The sequence below is a fragment of the Pteropus alecto genome, unplaced genomic scaffold (genome assembly GCF_000325575.1).
Source record: "Pteropus alecto unplaced genomic scaffold, ASM32557v1 scaffold113, whole genome shotgun sequence".
Classification (NCBI taxonomy): Eukaryota; Metazoa; Chordata; class Mammalia; order Chiroptera; family Pteropodidae; genus Pteropus; species Pteropus alecto.
Window position 1 is genome coordinate 7,133,691 of NW_006433949.1, and position 15,085 is coordinate 7,148,775.

General features: G+C 49.0%; 2 protein-coding genes across 3 annotated transcripts in view; one reads left to right on the plus strand and one right to left on the minus strand.

Moving 5' to 3' along the window:
- The window catches only part of PI4KA (phosphatidylinositol 4-kinase alpha), a 115,630-nt gene extending 108,048 nt beyond the window's left edge, over positions 1-7,582 (plus strand). Inside the window, 4 exon segments of the mRNA XM_025044487.1 lie at positions 407-566; positions 1,319-1,408; positions 1,932-2,015; positions 3,277-7,582. Coding sequence (XP_024900255.1) covers positions 407-566; positions 1,319-1,408; positions 1,932-2,015; positions 3,277-3,328 — 386 coding nt within the window. The 3' untranslated portion in view covers positions 3,329-7,582.
- A 2,065-nt stretch (positions 7,583-9,647) lies between these two features.
- On the minus strand, positions 9,648-11,667 carry TMEM191C (transmembrane protein 191C). 2 transcript variants are annotated; one of them, XM_025044523.1, is made up of 7 exons: positions 11,578-11,667; positions 11,353-11,430; positions 11,053-11,109; positions 10,868-10,927; positions 10,644-10,708; positions 10,201-10,563; positions 9,648-10,093 (listed from the first exon to the last, which is right to left on the minus strand). In XM_025044523.1, exons 2-7 carry the CDS (start codon positions 11,362-11,364, stop codon positions 9,889-9,891), a joined length of 762 nt encoding a protein of 253 aa, XP_024900291.1. In that variant the 5' UTR covers positions 11,365-11,430; positions 11,578-11,667; the 3' UTR covers positions 9,648-9,888. The 2 variants fall into 2 exon arrangements, with proteins under 2 accessions (XP_024900291.1, XP_024900290.1); XM_025044522.1 differs by lacking the exon at positions 11,578-11,667 and having other exon boundaries at positions 11,353-11,556.
- Between the last annotated feature and the right edge of the window lie 3,418 nt (positions 11,668-15,085).

Genomic DNA, 15,085 nt, shown 5'->3' on the forward strand with positions numbered 1-15,085 from the left:
TTCCCTTCTTCTGGAGCCCGGGGCACCCCACACAGGAGCAGGCGTAGTAGGGTCCCCAGCCAGGAAGTGTCAGAGTCAGGATTCAAGTCCAGTTTTGAGGCCTAGCTGTTGGCTGCTGGGAGGGTGCTGGGGGTGGGAGTAGTAGCCGGGGCCATGGGACACAGGGAGCTCTGGGTTTGGAAACTGGAATCGCCTTAGCACCAGCCTCTCTCTGCTCCTACCTGGTTCCCTGACTCCATTTCCTCTCCTCTCCTGCCTGCTCCTCCCCTGCTGTCCCTAAGAAAACACAGCCTGTGGCCAGCTCCTGGGGTGGGGGAGCTAGTGGCTCCAAACCCTGGTTGAAGCATGCCCACATCACTGCCCTGGCATCTCATCCCATCACAAATGGCTTTTGGGAGTTTTGCAGATTTTGGCTTCATGTTCGAAAGCTCACCGGGTGGCAACCTCGGCTGGGAACCAGACATAAAGCTGACAGATGAGATGGTGATGATCATGGGGGGCAAGATGGAGGCCACGCCCTTCAAGTGGTTCATGGAGATGTGTGTCCGTGGCTACCTGGCTGTGCGGTAAGCCGGGCACCAATTCTCAGTGCCACTCATCTAGCAAGGCCAGCTCCTCAGAGGTCCCATGGGGCCTTCACAGGCCCCTTTGTGGATACAGGGACTGAGGTTCAGAGAGAGCAAGGGAGGTGCTGGAGCCGCCTGGGCCCGCGTATGCCCAGGCCTTGCCTTCCAGTGCCTCTCTTTTCCCACCTGCGCCAGTACCTTCTGTCCAGCCACATTCTGCAAACTCCTGGGCTTGGCTTCACTTGCCAGTGCCTGTGGGTCCCTTTTAAGCACCCCATTCACCCTTTTCACCCAAGCCTGAGCACCTGCTATCCCCAGACTGCACACCAGAGATTCACTGTCCTGGTTTTAGAGTGTCATGTGGCCAAGCCACAAAGCAGTGTGTGCTGACACTTAGACTCCAACCCAGAGTCTGTCAGAGCTTACATCACACCTGCTCGTGCCCACCGCCCCACAACAAAAGGAAGGTCGGGACATCTTTGTGCTGCAGCCCACACTTCTTCAGCTGGGCAGAGAAACCATGGCCAGAGGCCTCGGGTGGGAGCAAAGCGGGACTGCTCAGGTCCTTCAGGGGAGTGTGAGCAGCCCCAGCCTGTGGGCTGCAGTGCCTCCCTGGGAGATGTGAAAGGCCGCAGGGAGGTGGGGGGAGCCAGCATGTGAGCGGCTGTCAGGCAGCAGCCGGGCTGCAGGACTGTAGGCGGGGCCACCCCGCTCGCCGGGCTCTGCTCACCTCCTTCCCTGTGTCTCCTCAGGCCCTACATGGATGCGGTCGTCTCTCTGGTCACCCTCATGTTGGACACGGGTCTGCCCTGCTTCCGTGGCCAGACAATCAAGCTCTTGAAGTAGGTCTTAGGCAAACATACAGGCCATTGGGGGGCAGTCGTCCATGGAGATGGGAGCCTATTGGGTGGGGGTAACTGAATCTTAATGAGGCTGAGTACTCTCCTTGGAACCCCAGAGCAGACAGATTTCCTGGGTGAGGCGTATCACCAGACTGTGCTTCTGCCAGTCATAGCTGAGGACATGCCCAGATTCTTTTCTCAGGGATGCAGTGCTATCCCTGGGCCCCAGAGCCATAGTGACTTAGCCCCCTTGCTCATCCTCCTCCAGCCATGGGGCTGCTTAGCCCGAGAGGTGCTGGGGAAGGGAACAGAGCCCTCTAGGCTAGCTGGAAACTGTCTCCACAATAAGTGAGGCCTCACTTTCACAACACTGTCCCCATGAGGGAACATTCCTGGGCCTGACCCTCAGCTGAACAGATTCTCACAAATGCCTGTTGGCAAAGGCAGGAACATGTCCCTTGGGGAGGTCAGTCTGGTGGGAGCGACTCTGACGACAGTGGCCCTGATGTGAACTCTTCCCCAGGAACAGGTTCAGCCCCAACATGACCGAGCGAGAGGCTGCAAATTTTATCATGAAGGTCATTCAGAGCTGCTTCCTCAGCAACAGGTGAGTCATCCCCACCTGCCCTCCCTTCTGCCTCACCCACCACACACCGGTACAGTCTGGGCACCTATGTGGGGCCATGCCTGGGCCAGGTGACAAGGAAGCTGATGGATGGCTCAGGAGATTCAGTTCCACACACCCCGAAGGGAGCTTTCTCAGGGTGATGGGGTGCTGGTGTAGAGGGAAACACCTGGCAGAGGCCTGGAGGCTGAAAGCTGTGCCCCCACCCCGGTGCCAAGTCTGTTAGGGTAAGGGAGCCATAGGTGCAAAAGGCCTCCAGGGAGGTATGTGCGGCCCAGAAGGGCCAGTTAAGGAGCATTGGCAGGAGTGACAAGGTGGTGACTAGCCAGTCAGCCATTGCTGTGAGCGATGGCAGAGCTGCGTGACGAGGTGGGCTTGGATTCTGAAGGTGGAGCCCCAGGCTTCCCTGATGGGCTCCCAGAGGGTGTGATAATCAGAGATGGATGGCAGATGGCGTTGAGGTGTCTGGGCTGAACAACAGAGTGGACGTGATTCCAGCAGGTGGGTGAGGCGAGCCACCCACACAAGAGCTACCTACACACATGGGGTTGGTTGAGGCTCCCGAGAAGTGCAGAGACGGCTGGAGTCTGAGAGGAAGACCAGAACTGGTCCTGGTTAGGGCCCTAACAAGAACAGGAAAAGACTGGGTGGGGACAGGCTGGGCTGTGAGGTAGCTTGGTGTGGGGAACGTGACATCTCTGAGTCAGCAAGAGGGGTTTGAAAGGCAGTATGAGGAATATCTCTTCTGATTATTTGTTTTGTTGGTAAAATAAGAAAGGACGCTGAGCATGGCCTCACTCCTTTGGGTACCACACACCAGGCCAAGGGGCTGGAGTGGCGTCTGCCACAGGGCAGCTCCTACAGACGGACTCCTGGGTCCCCAGTGCCTGGGCCCCAGGACCAAGGGCAGGTGTTTGGCTGAGGAACGGCCGTCCACTCGAGTCTACATTCCGGGCCCACTGAGTGTGAGGTGGCCTCAGAGGAGGCCGAGCAGGAGATGGGGCAGAATGGGACTCGCATGGCCATGGTCACTGGTCGGGAAAGGAATGTTCCAGGCAGAGGAGGGGCTTGCGGGGAGGCCAGAGGGTCTGCCAGTTTGCATTCACACTTCCAGGGAGGGTAGCAGTGTGGACTCCCAAGTGCAGCTGCCAGGGTGAAGGAGATGTGTGGGGGGCTCAGAGGGGCAAGGGGCCCTAGAATGGCACAGGCTCCTTACAACCTCCCTTTACTCTCGGCCTTCCAGGAGCCGGACCTACGACATGATCCAGTACTATCAGAATGACATTCCTTACTGAGGGTGGCGTCAGAGCATCAGCTGTCGTGGCTCCCCTACCCAAGCTGTCCACAATCATGGAGCTGTGCAAGCACTTCCCCACCCCCCTGCTGTGCAAGGTCAAAGGGTGTGAACTGTTCACGGCCATTTTCATGCAATGGAGTTATTTTCATAGGACATACAGGACAAAAGAAGTGCACCCCTGCAGAGCCTGGCCCCCCACTCCTTCTTTAGGTGTGGCCCACATGTGGCATGTGAGACTGAAACGACAATCATCTGATGGCACTCTCTCTGCTTGGGTGTGAATAATTTGCACTGAACACATTCCCTACCTATCTTATTTCATAGGTACATGAAGTATTTTCTAGTGTATAAAAAAAAAAATTATGTTCAACTTAAGGTTTAACCAACATGGAGAAAATAATCAACAAAAGTGTTGTGTCGAACTTGAATATCAGGTTTATTGTCAAGTCCTAAGTGCACATTCAGCTGAGGGGTGATTCCTAGATGTGCTGGGAAGACAGCAGGGCAGTGTTTCCTCTCCAGAGTCCTGAGACAAAAGGTGGGTAAGGGCCGGCCAGCTGCGGAGCCTGCATTCACAGGCCTTCCAGGGAACCCCTAAGCTAGGACTGGCCACCACGCAGGGGGACGTCAGGCATTGCATGTGCCGAAGGGGTCAGGGCCGGGCACCCTGATTATGAGCTTCACAAAGACGACTCACCACAATGCAAATGTACCAAAAATAACATTGCAATCTCCCTCCCTAACTGCTCTTTTCCACTCCAAAGCTGTCTCCACAGAGGGCTCCTGTGGAGGCCATCTGGCCATCCTGTCCACATCTCTGTGTCCTGCTTCTGCTCCAGTCTTTTCTTGTTTCCCTCTCATTCATGTTTAAGTTCTCTGTTCTGAGAATCCGAAATCTTTGTGCCACTAGCCCCCAGCAGCAGCTGTCTATTCCCACCCACTACAACCCTCGAATTATTTTAAGACCCAAACCTAAAAAAAAAAAATCTAGAAATAAGTTAAACGGCAGATATAGAGGAAGAAAAAAACAATCAATGAGAAACAATTTTAAAAGAAAAGTTGAATGAGAAGCCCTTATCAACTTCTAATGGGATTCCAATGAGAAGCCCTTATCAACTTCTAATGGGATTCCATAGTTGGTAAAAAACAAATACTAAGCTTCAGGGAGCACACTTGAGTCCTGAGCAGTATAAATAAACATAAATAAGCTAATATGTAAGTTAAAAGGAACTCTTAAAAATATTACATTAATCAAAAAAGTCAGAAAAGGAAAGAAAGAAGAAAAAATGACAGATGGGACAGAAATCATGCAATCGTAGACTTCAATCCAACTACATCAATAATTATATCAATGGGCTAACCACTCCAATTAAAAGGCAAGGATTAGAAACATAGATAAAAACATGAAATGATTGCACTTAAAATATAAAGACCTAAGGTGAAGTTAAATAGAGGAAAAAAGAACCATAATCATGTGAGTTGAATGTTCACGAAGCAATATTTGACAGAATTCAAGGGAGAAAATAACTCCACAATCAGAGTTGGAGATTTTAACCTCTCTCTCCACAATTGATTAGAACAACTGGCAAGAAAGTAAACACAGGAGACCTGAACAACTGTATTATCCATCTTCACCTGATAGGCATTTATAAAACTTACTATACATCAGCAGTAACAACGCACCATCTCTTCACCATCACAGGCTGTTCGAATGATTCAGAGAATGTCCTCTGATTACATGGAATTAAGTTACGTATCAATAACAAGAACCCTAAATATTTAGAAATTAAAAGAGTAGAACTAAAATACTAGACAATACATGTAAGATCTTAGGAAATATCAGAGTTAAAATGCTTTAAGGTAGTGTTTGGGGAGGATGGTAGAGATGAGCCAAGTAAATAGGATACCGTCATATAGGGAGTAACTTTCAGAAAGATCCAACAGAAGATAGGAAGAGGGGAGGAAGAGCACAGAAAAAGCAGGATAAGCACATTTTATAAAATAGTAGAAATGCATTCAAACAATAATAGTTAATAAGAGCTTGTCAAATTAGCTTTAAAAAAAAAGTCAAATGTTATGTACAAGATTCCAGCAATATGGCAAATTAATATATCTTGAAAAATTAGAAACTATTTACAATACTGGGGAGAAAATCTAAATCCGTGAGCTGACAAGAAAATAAGGTCTCTAGAGACTGAAATAGAAAATCTTGAGAATAATCAAGTTGCTATTTTGATGATATGGGAAACAAAAGACCTTTGAGGAGTTTGTTAGGGGAGCTCGGTCAGCACTCAAGATAGGGCGTACTGGAAATAAAGCCATGCCCAAAAGACCAGGAACTTTCTGTAAAAAACCCATCATGCTTACAGGTGAAATATTGAAAGCTGCGCCTCCTAGATAAGAATGAGCTGTATATGAGTCTGCTTTATTTCTCTTCAGCTCTAGCCAGTTCAGTCAGGGCATAAAAAGAAAGTTTAAGGTTCTAGAAAGAAAGATAACTCAGAAAATGGCATTTTTGTACATAAAACTCCCAAATCTATAAATGGGATATATAACCAGGGTGATAGGTCACTATGTAAAGTCCTGTGTATGTCTGAAAATAAAAATTCAAATTAGAACTACCATTTACAACTGTATATCAAAACATCAAATACCAAGAAAAACTAAAGAAAGATTCATAAATATTAAAAACTACAAATGTTGAAAGATCTAAACAGAGTAACATTCTTGGACTGGAAGACTCAACATTATACAGATGTTTGTTCTCAAACTGATCTGTGGTTTCACTGCATATGCCAATCAAAATTCCAGAAAGTTGTGTAGTGGAAATTGGCAAGTCTGAAATTTATGTGGAAATGCAGAGTCAAAATAAAACCTTTCTGGTATTGAAGATCAACAAACCTAGATATTAAGACCTATCCGGAAGCTACAGTAGTTAAGACGATATGCCTTGCTGGTGCCAGCAAAGGTAGATAAACAATGGGGGAGATAAAGCCCAGGAACTCCCCACAAACAGACATGCAGGGTAGGAGGGGGAAGACAGGCTTTTGAATAATGGTGTGTCAACTGGATATCAATATAGAAAAAAGTTGACTGCTTTTCTCATCTGACATCAAAATCACTTCCAGGTGGCCTATAGAGCTCTATGTTAAACTTTAAAGGCTTTTAGAATACAGAAGAGAATGTCTTGCTGACCTCAGGACACACAAAGGTTTCTTAACCAAAACACTAATAAAGGGCAAAAATTAATTTGGATTGTATTAAAGGCATGCCACAGACCTGGAGAGATATTTGTAATCTAGTTCATATACTTAAATTAATTTGGATTGTATTAAAGGCATGCCACAGACCTGGAGAGATATTTGTAATCTAGTTCATACACTTCTGTGTTAAAGAAAAAATTATTAAGGTGTCATTTTTTTCAACATAAAGCCAACAAGGTAGGTCAAAACATCTTAAGAAATAATGCAATGTTGCTCTTTCTTAAAATAGAAATTCATTTTTAAGGAGGGCAGCAAGGCCCTGACATTAAAATAAGATGAGAACATTCCAAGAAAATTATAGAGCAATGTCCTTCTCGATATAGATGCAAAAATCTAACAAAATATTAGCAAATTGAACATGATGTATTAAATGGACCGTCGTGACCAAATGGGCCTTATCCCAGTAATGCAAGGTTGGATTAATGTTCAAGAAGCAATTAGTGTAATTCACATGAACAGACTAAAGAAGGAACACCATATGATCATTTCAATAGGCAGACAAAATTCAACACCCATTCATAAAAATAGCAAAATAGAAATAGGAACTTTCCTCAACCTGATAAAGATCATCTAAGAAAACTCAGAGCTAACATCTTGATGATGAAATACTAAAGGCATTCTCCCCAAGATCAGGAGCAAGACAAAGGTGTTATCACTTCTAATCAACATTGGGGATAAAGGCAGTAGAGAGACTGGAAAGGAAGAGAAGAAACTGCCCTGCTTCACAGACAATAAAATTGTCTATAGAATGCTGAGGAATGTAAAAGTACAAAAAACAAGGGATTTAAGCAATACTGCAGTACAAAAGGTATACAAGGGCATCGTACAAAAATCAGTTGTATTTCTATATGCTAGCAATGAACAGTTGGAAAATGAAATTCTAAAAATCTATACCGTTCATAATAGCATCCCCAAACATGTAAAAATGTACAAGATCTCTACACTAAAAATTCAAAACGTTGCTGAGGGAAATAAAAAATGGAGAGTAACATCATGTTTGGTGTATTGGAAGACGTAATTCTTGGCAAATTCATCTCAATTCAGTGTAATCACAATAAAAATCCCAGACTATTTTATGGAAATTGACAATTTGAGTCTAAAAGTCATGTGGAAATGCAAAAGATCTTCACATCATAAACCCTAGTGAGTCCCAAGCAGACCAGAGATTGAAATGTGAACTAAGAAACGATGCAAGGGTTGGTAGACACAGGTGAGTTTCCCTAATAACCCAGAAGTGAAGAAAATTACCAAAATCCAGAATCAAGAAGGGAAAGTGAATTAGTTACCAAAACAATATACGGCTAGCAAAAGAATACCATAAACAAAGTGAAAAAAATTGGGAAAATATTTTAAAAAGATCACAAAGTTAAAATGCCTAGTGTAAGAGCTTTAAAAAATTGAGAAAACCTTATAATCCTACATTTTTAAGACAAGCAAATGATATGGACAGTGTACAGAAAAAAATCCAGCCTTTAAATATAAAAAAATAATCTCAACCTTGATCATGAGAGAAATGTAAATTAAAGCTACACTGAAGCGCCATTTCTCACCAGGCTGACAAAAATCCCAATGTGACAATATGCATCATGGGGCAAGGCTGTGGGGAAAGGGCCCTCAGACCCAGCGATGGGCTCTGGGCAATCTAGCAATATCATGAATGTGGTCACCCTCTGGCCCACAATCCTACTTTCAGGAATCAATCTCAAAGCTTCTCTGGCAAAATACAAAAAGATATTTGCAGAAGGCTCCTCGTTCAGGTACTATTTGTAACAGCAAAGCATGGGAATCCACCCACCCACATCACTAAGGTTGAATAAATGGCACACCCATGTTTCCACGCTGCTCTTCTGAGCAAGGTGCTGAAGGGAGGGTAGAGAAGTCCATGTGGTACACTGTTCACGTAAGTAAGGGGAGGAGATGTGACTGTTTATAGTTCACTTATTTAAGGGAAAAAAGGAAGGGAAAAAAGGAATCCATTAAAAAAATGTTTCTAGTGTGGGGGCAATAGGTGGAGGGCATAGGGATACAAGCTAGACTTCCCTAAGATGCCACTTTATGGATTTGACTTTGTAATTATAAGTTATAAAACTTGGAGACTGCAATGCCTAAAAATTGAAAGTAAAAAAATCACACCCATTAGGATGGCTGTTATCAAAACAAGTGTTGGGGAGGATGTGGAGAAATGAGAATCCTTGTGCTCTACTGATGGAAATGTAAAATGGTGCAGCTGCTGTGGAACACGGTACAGCAATTTCTAAAATAAATTAACACAATTACCAATGACCCAGCGAGTCTACTTCTGGGGTATACACCCAAAAGAAGTGAAAAAGGGAACTCACACAATCTGTACACACAAATCTAAAGATGGAAACAACCCAAATGTCCATCAATGGGTGAATAGGTAAAATGCTTACCAACAAAGTGTTACAATGAATGGACAAACAAAGTATTTACACCACTTAAAAATATTTAGAGTATGAGAATATCTTTATGACTTCCAGGCAAGATTTATTATTTTTTTTATGATACAATTCTTAAATTTGATAAAATTTGGTAAGCGGCATTCTATAAATAAATTTAACCCAAAAAAGACTAAAGAGTATAAGTCAATAAAACGATTTTTAAAGTCCATTGTGTGTGTGCACAAGGAGACACATAAAAACAATTTCACTATCAAAAAAAACCTAAGCAATAAAAGTAGAGCAGCATTTGTATCAGACAAAATAAAACCAAGGTTCATCATTTCTACTAAGCAGAACACTTCGCTTAAGTAAAGATTCCCTAGCCTGCAGTCGTGAACACGGATCATACGGTGCTGCACCGGCAGCGAAGCGGACCACGGTGTGGACGGCCCGCATCCCTGCCTCACGGAGAACCCACCCCGAGAAAACCAGCGAAGGGGAGCTACGGGGATCTGAATAAACACCGTGCAGCAGAGCCGAAGGACAGAGATCTGACCGGCCAGCTAGCTGCCCCCGCCCCCCACCGCCCCAAGATCACTAGCAGGAAAAAAGGCAAGTTTAGGAAGCGGGCACTGCCCACCTTCGGAGTTGCCTCCTGTGCAGCAGCAGGGGCCGCCGAGGAGCCCCTTGGTGCGAGCCAGCCCAAACGTGGGCGCCGGAAGAGGGCGCGCCCGGCTCAAGCCGGAGGCCACGATGCCAGGGCCGGTCGCTGGGCCCCGAGGGACACATGACCCTCCGTCCCCCGCCCCGGTGTCTCCTGCCGGCCTCCCCCAGGCGCCCAGAAACCACACGGGAGACAAAGGTGGCTGCGGCCTCGGCCGACGTGATGAGTCCTAGGCGGGCAGCAGCCCGCGCACACGCAGCTCGAGCAGCGGGGACAGCGTGTAGCGCAGGCGGCGGAAGGCGCTGTCCGAGCGGAGGCGCCAGAGCCCGCGGCGGAGGGCGTTGGGGTTGACCACCGCTAGGTAGAGCAGCGGCAGCACCAGGAAGCCGAGCGGGAGAAGAAACAGCGTCTGCAGCGCGCTCAGCACCCACAGCCTGCGGACCGGTGGATGCACTGAAGGACAGACCCGCGGTGGTCCGCAGGACACGTGCAGGGGGGCGGACCCCGGCCCCGCGCGCCAGCTGCCCGCCCTCTAGCTCACCTGATGCCTGCGCCACGGAACAGCCGCTTCTGCTGCGGGGAGAGAAGGGGCGTCCAGCTCCATCGCAAGCGCGCGGCGCGGGGTCTCACGAAGGGGCGGGTAATCAGTCCCCCGGGAATTGAGGGTGTCTCTCGTGGGGGGCGAGTCCAGTGAGTGTGCGAGAGGGGGCGGGGGCCGTTGGGGCGGATCTGACGGGCCCCCGTGGGGAAACGGGCCCGCGTGAGTGTACGGTATCCCCGTGGGGGCGTGTACCGACTCCAGCCCTCCCCGGCCCGGCGCGTGCTCACACAGTCGGCCTTGGCCACCTCCTCCATGAGGGAGCCCGCGTAGTCCTGCACCCGGCGAGGAGGCTGAGAGTCGCAGCTGCGGGAACAGGCGTCGAATTGGACGATCTGTCCCAGCCACAGTCGCCCCGCCATACCCAACAGAACTAAATCCCTTACAGGTCCAGACCGCCCCGCAAGGCGTCCAGCGCAGCCGCCGCTTCCATCACCTTACCCTGCAGCTCCTGGAAGGGGTCGGAGTGGGGTCTCAAGACTAGGGAAGGCCTGGGGAGGGGGAGGTCGGGGTGGGATGGGGGACAGGCCGTTGCCGCTCTGGGGTAGGAGGAGTGGAGGTCGTAGTGGAGTTGGAGGTGAGCGGTTCTCGAAGCGGAGTGGGGCAGCACCTGCAGCACTCCGCTCTGCTCTTGGAAGCTGGCCCAGGCCTCCTCCGTCCGTTGTGCGCCCTGGGGCGCGGGAAGCCTCGATTAGACTCGGGAAGACACACCCTCTTTCCACCTTCCAGCACCTGCCCAGCCTCAACCCACACCCGAAGCCGACCCTCCCCCTCAGACGCCGGCTCCGCCCTCACCTTCCGCAAGCCCTCCGCCTGTATGGCGTGCTTGGCCTCCAGCAACTCCACTTGTTTCTTCAGAAGAGCCAAAGAATGTCAGGAGCCTGGCACACCCTCCATCCTGCTGCGCCTCTGGTTGGCTGCCTTGGCCCTCAAGACCCCGCTTGTCACCGCGGTTCCCAGGTTGTCAGGGCCTCGCCCAAGTCCCGGTTGTGCCCGCCCCCGGCCCTAGGGGCCCCGCAGGGAGCCGCCCCACTCCCAGGTGGTTATGGCTCCGCCCATGCTGCCGCTCCTACCCTCAGGGCCCCACCCAAGCACCTGCAGCGCCATCAGTTGGGCCCCGAGTTGCTGCTCCGCACGCTGCTGACTTAATTGTTCTCCTCCGTAGTAGAAGAGCTGAGGGTGGAGCTTTGTAAGGATGGAGTTTGCGGAGATTCTAGGGGCGGGGTGTATATTGGGAGGCAGGAACCCGGCGGAACCGAGGCAGAGACTAAAGCGGGACTTCCTAGGGGAAGCAAGAAACGGGACATCTGCTGACTGTACCTGACTTGATAGCTCTTCCCACTGCTCCTGCAGCTGTCGGTTGTGTTGCTCCTGCGGAGGATCGAGGGGGCGTCCTGGGCCTCACCGAAGTACTGTCCTCACTGCCAGCACTGCCCACCCCACCCCGCGTGCCCTGCCCCGTCAATGGCGACACCCTTACCGCAGGCACCGCCCCATCCAGGACACCGCCCTCTCCAACGCACCCCCCGCCATCCAGGGCCGCGCCCTCTCCGAGGCACCACTGTCTCCGCAGGCACTGCCCCATCCCGGGCCATGCCCTCACTAGGTCTTGCTTGCGCTGCTCCGCAGCCTCCAGCAGTCCGCGGGCCCGCTCCGCGCGCTCCCGCGCCGCCGCGCGCGCCTCCCCGCGCAGGACCCTCGCAGTCTGGCTTCGCCTCCGCTGCAGGCTACAGAGGGGAAACTGAGGCGGTGCCACGGCGAGAGGAGGCGGACACTCAGGTCCCCTGCGCCCCGGGGAAGAACCAACTGTGGCTGGGCCGAGGAAGCCCACGTCGGGTCGCTACACTTTCCATCGTGGGCCCTCTGAGATCACCCCGGTCTCCACGGCTTAAAGCAAAGGTTCGGGCCCGGGGTTCGGGAGAGTAACCAACGGATTGGCTAGATTCTGCTAAGCCCCGGCTGCGGCCACCTGCAGTGCAGACCATAGCGCGCCTGCCCCGCGGGTGGAGCCGAGCTCCCCGCGCACCTGCGCTCGCGCTCGCGCAGGTCCTGTAGGCGCCCAGTGAGGCTCTCGCTCTCAGCCTCGAGCCCGCGCACCATCTCCTCCAGCTCCTGCTTCCGCAGACGCCCGTCGCGGTTGTCCTTCTGCAGCTGCAGGAGCAGCTCCTGTGTCTCGGCCATGGCTCTCCCCGACTCTGCCCCTGCTGCCTGCCTGGGGGTACAGCACACGGCCCGCGTCACAATGAGCAGCAGGGGGCGCCGGAGCGAAGATCCCTAGCCGAGCCAGACGCGAGTCAGGCGGGATCACACTTTGTCATTTGCTCATTCATTCATTTAAATATTATTTATTGTCCTTCACAGAAGAGCTACAATCAGATCTATAAAATTTAATAAAATAGTGTTACCTAATGCAGAAATTTTGAGGCAAGATTTGTTCCCCCACATTATAGATGGCACTTGCAAACGGATTAATCTCTCTTGTGGAAAAGACAATAATATATATATCAAGATTCTAAATATGTTCATATCTTTTTACCCCACTCCTGGGAATTTGTACCAGGAATAAAAATATTTTTTAATTATTACGCATTAAGTGGTCCACTGAAGTGGTTACAGTAATCACAAAAAGGAAACAGTTGTAATTAAAATACTCTTTGAATATTACTGTGGCATGTATAAAGATATGATGATGTTTAGTGAAAAAAGTAGACTATGATTTAGCATTTATGCTAAAATAACTAAGATTATAAGGTATACGGACAGGATCTTTAAAGAAAACAGAAGACAAGCTATTTCATTGTTTGGCGAGACTAGGTAAACTTATCCTTTTAAAATCTGCTTTTATTTAGCCAATTTCAATTATGAACTTGGACACAAAAATCCTAAATAATTAGCTAACCAAATCCAAAGAGATGCATTAAAAAAGGTACATGCAAACCAAGCAGAATTTATTCCAGGGATTGATCAAGACCAGAGAACCCATGTCATTCACCACATGGACAGAGGAAGAACATCCATGTTGTAGTGGTCCTTTTCAATAGATGCAGAAAACAGCATAGAGTTCAACTTCTATTGATAATATTAAAAGGGCTTTTCAAAGAGGGATAAAAAGAGACTTTTTAACCTCATGAAGGCTACTTAGTAAAAACGTGAAGTAAAAAAATAGTGTGGATCAACTAAAATGATCTAGGATCAAATAAAGTCAACATGAAGAAACCCGAAAATAATATAGATGATAAAATAAAAGGAAGTAGAATGAGATGTACCCATAATATTTACATAAACTAAATACATAGAGTTAAATTGAGGAGGTGAGGACAAGGAGGAGAACAGGATTGAGGATGAGGGGGCCATGCACGAACCTTGGATGAGGACAAGGGTCATGCATGCTGTCCCTGGGGCCATCGGAGGGCCACAGGGAGGGTGGACTCTGCAAGTGACAACTCCATAGATGCCAGTGAAGTTTTAGGAAGCCTGCTATATCTAAGAACTAAGTCTCTTCTCACTAATGTTGAGAAATGTAAGCAAGACTGAAGTCACTTACTTATAGATTAAAAACGACCACAAATGTTCTGCAGTCCTGCCATCAGGAGGTAGAGCCTGTTTCCCAGCTCATGAATCTCATGTCTTGATCTGACCAATAGAAGGAGGCAGAAATGACGTGTGAGCCTGGGCCTCAGCGTCCTTGCAGCCCCTCTTGCCTCTTAAAACCATAGGGAAGAAGCCTGGTGGGCTGGCAGCCACCTCAGATCACACAGCCCCAGATGGCCCTGAGATGACTGCAGACCCCAGGCAAGATCTGCAGAACTACACAGCTCAGCCCCGCGGAGCCTGGCCCAAGTTGCTGACCCAAGAGAATTAAGAATAAAATGGCTCTTGTTTTAAGCCATTGAATTTTGTGGGTGGTTTGTTTTGTTTGCAGCACAAGGTCTGTTTTGTAGCAAAGGATTACGAGTTACTAGGTGGTAATTGTATGAATATGACACCATGCAGTAACCAGGCCACTAGCAGTGGGGGTGGGCAACTTTATTCTTGGCTTCTCCTTTGTTGGAATCTGTCGCCTAGAGTTCAAAGGTGAACCCCAGGTGGGATGGAGTGGGGGCAGGAACAGAATGGGGGGAGGGTAGGAGCTGTGCTTTCTCAGTGTCCACCTCCTTAGGCACGTGATTCTGTGAACTCCTTCGACCCTTCCATCATCGAAGAGGTGGCACTTAAGTCCTCAGTTTGCACAAGGACACGAGGGTGCATGAGTCCCCCGAGGCCCCCCTACCACCTCTAGATTCAAACTCAGATTGATCTGAATCCAGAGAATGTGCCTCTGATTTTTACTTTTCCCACCTGTTGAGTGTCCATACCTCGGCCCTGGCATCTGCTTCTGTTCTAGGTCCCCACAGATTTAATTTCCAGACTCAGGTTGTAATATGGGCCACCCTCAGCAGGACAGACAGGTTTATGGAGGGGGGGGGTATTATTGTTTTTTGCTGTTTTTCTCTCCCAAAGGGCAGGGAGCAGATTCTGCTCTTCATCAGCGTGAGGCCAGGGGAGTAAACGACTGTTTAGTATCAATCATTTCTTTTCTAGATAAACTACTGAACTGTCTTGTCAAATTCTCCCAAGTACCTTGTTAGGATGTGTATTGAGGTTGCAAAATGTCCCCTACATTAAGTCTATCAAAAGGGGAGAATGGTCACTTTTCTCTCTTCAGTGATCTGCTCCAAGAACAGAGCATTTCAGTCCAATCCTGCAAGTCTTCTTTCAGCTTCTGTCATTTTCAGACAGGGTTAGCACATTTATCAAGGTTATGACTGTGTAGCTTGTGTTTTGCTAT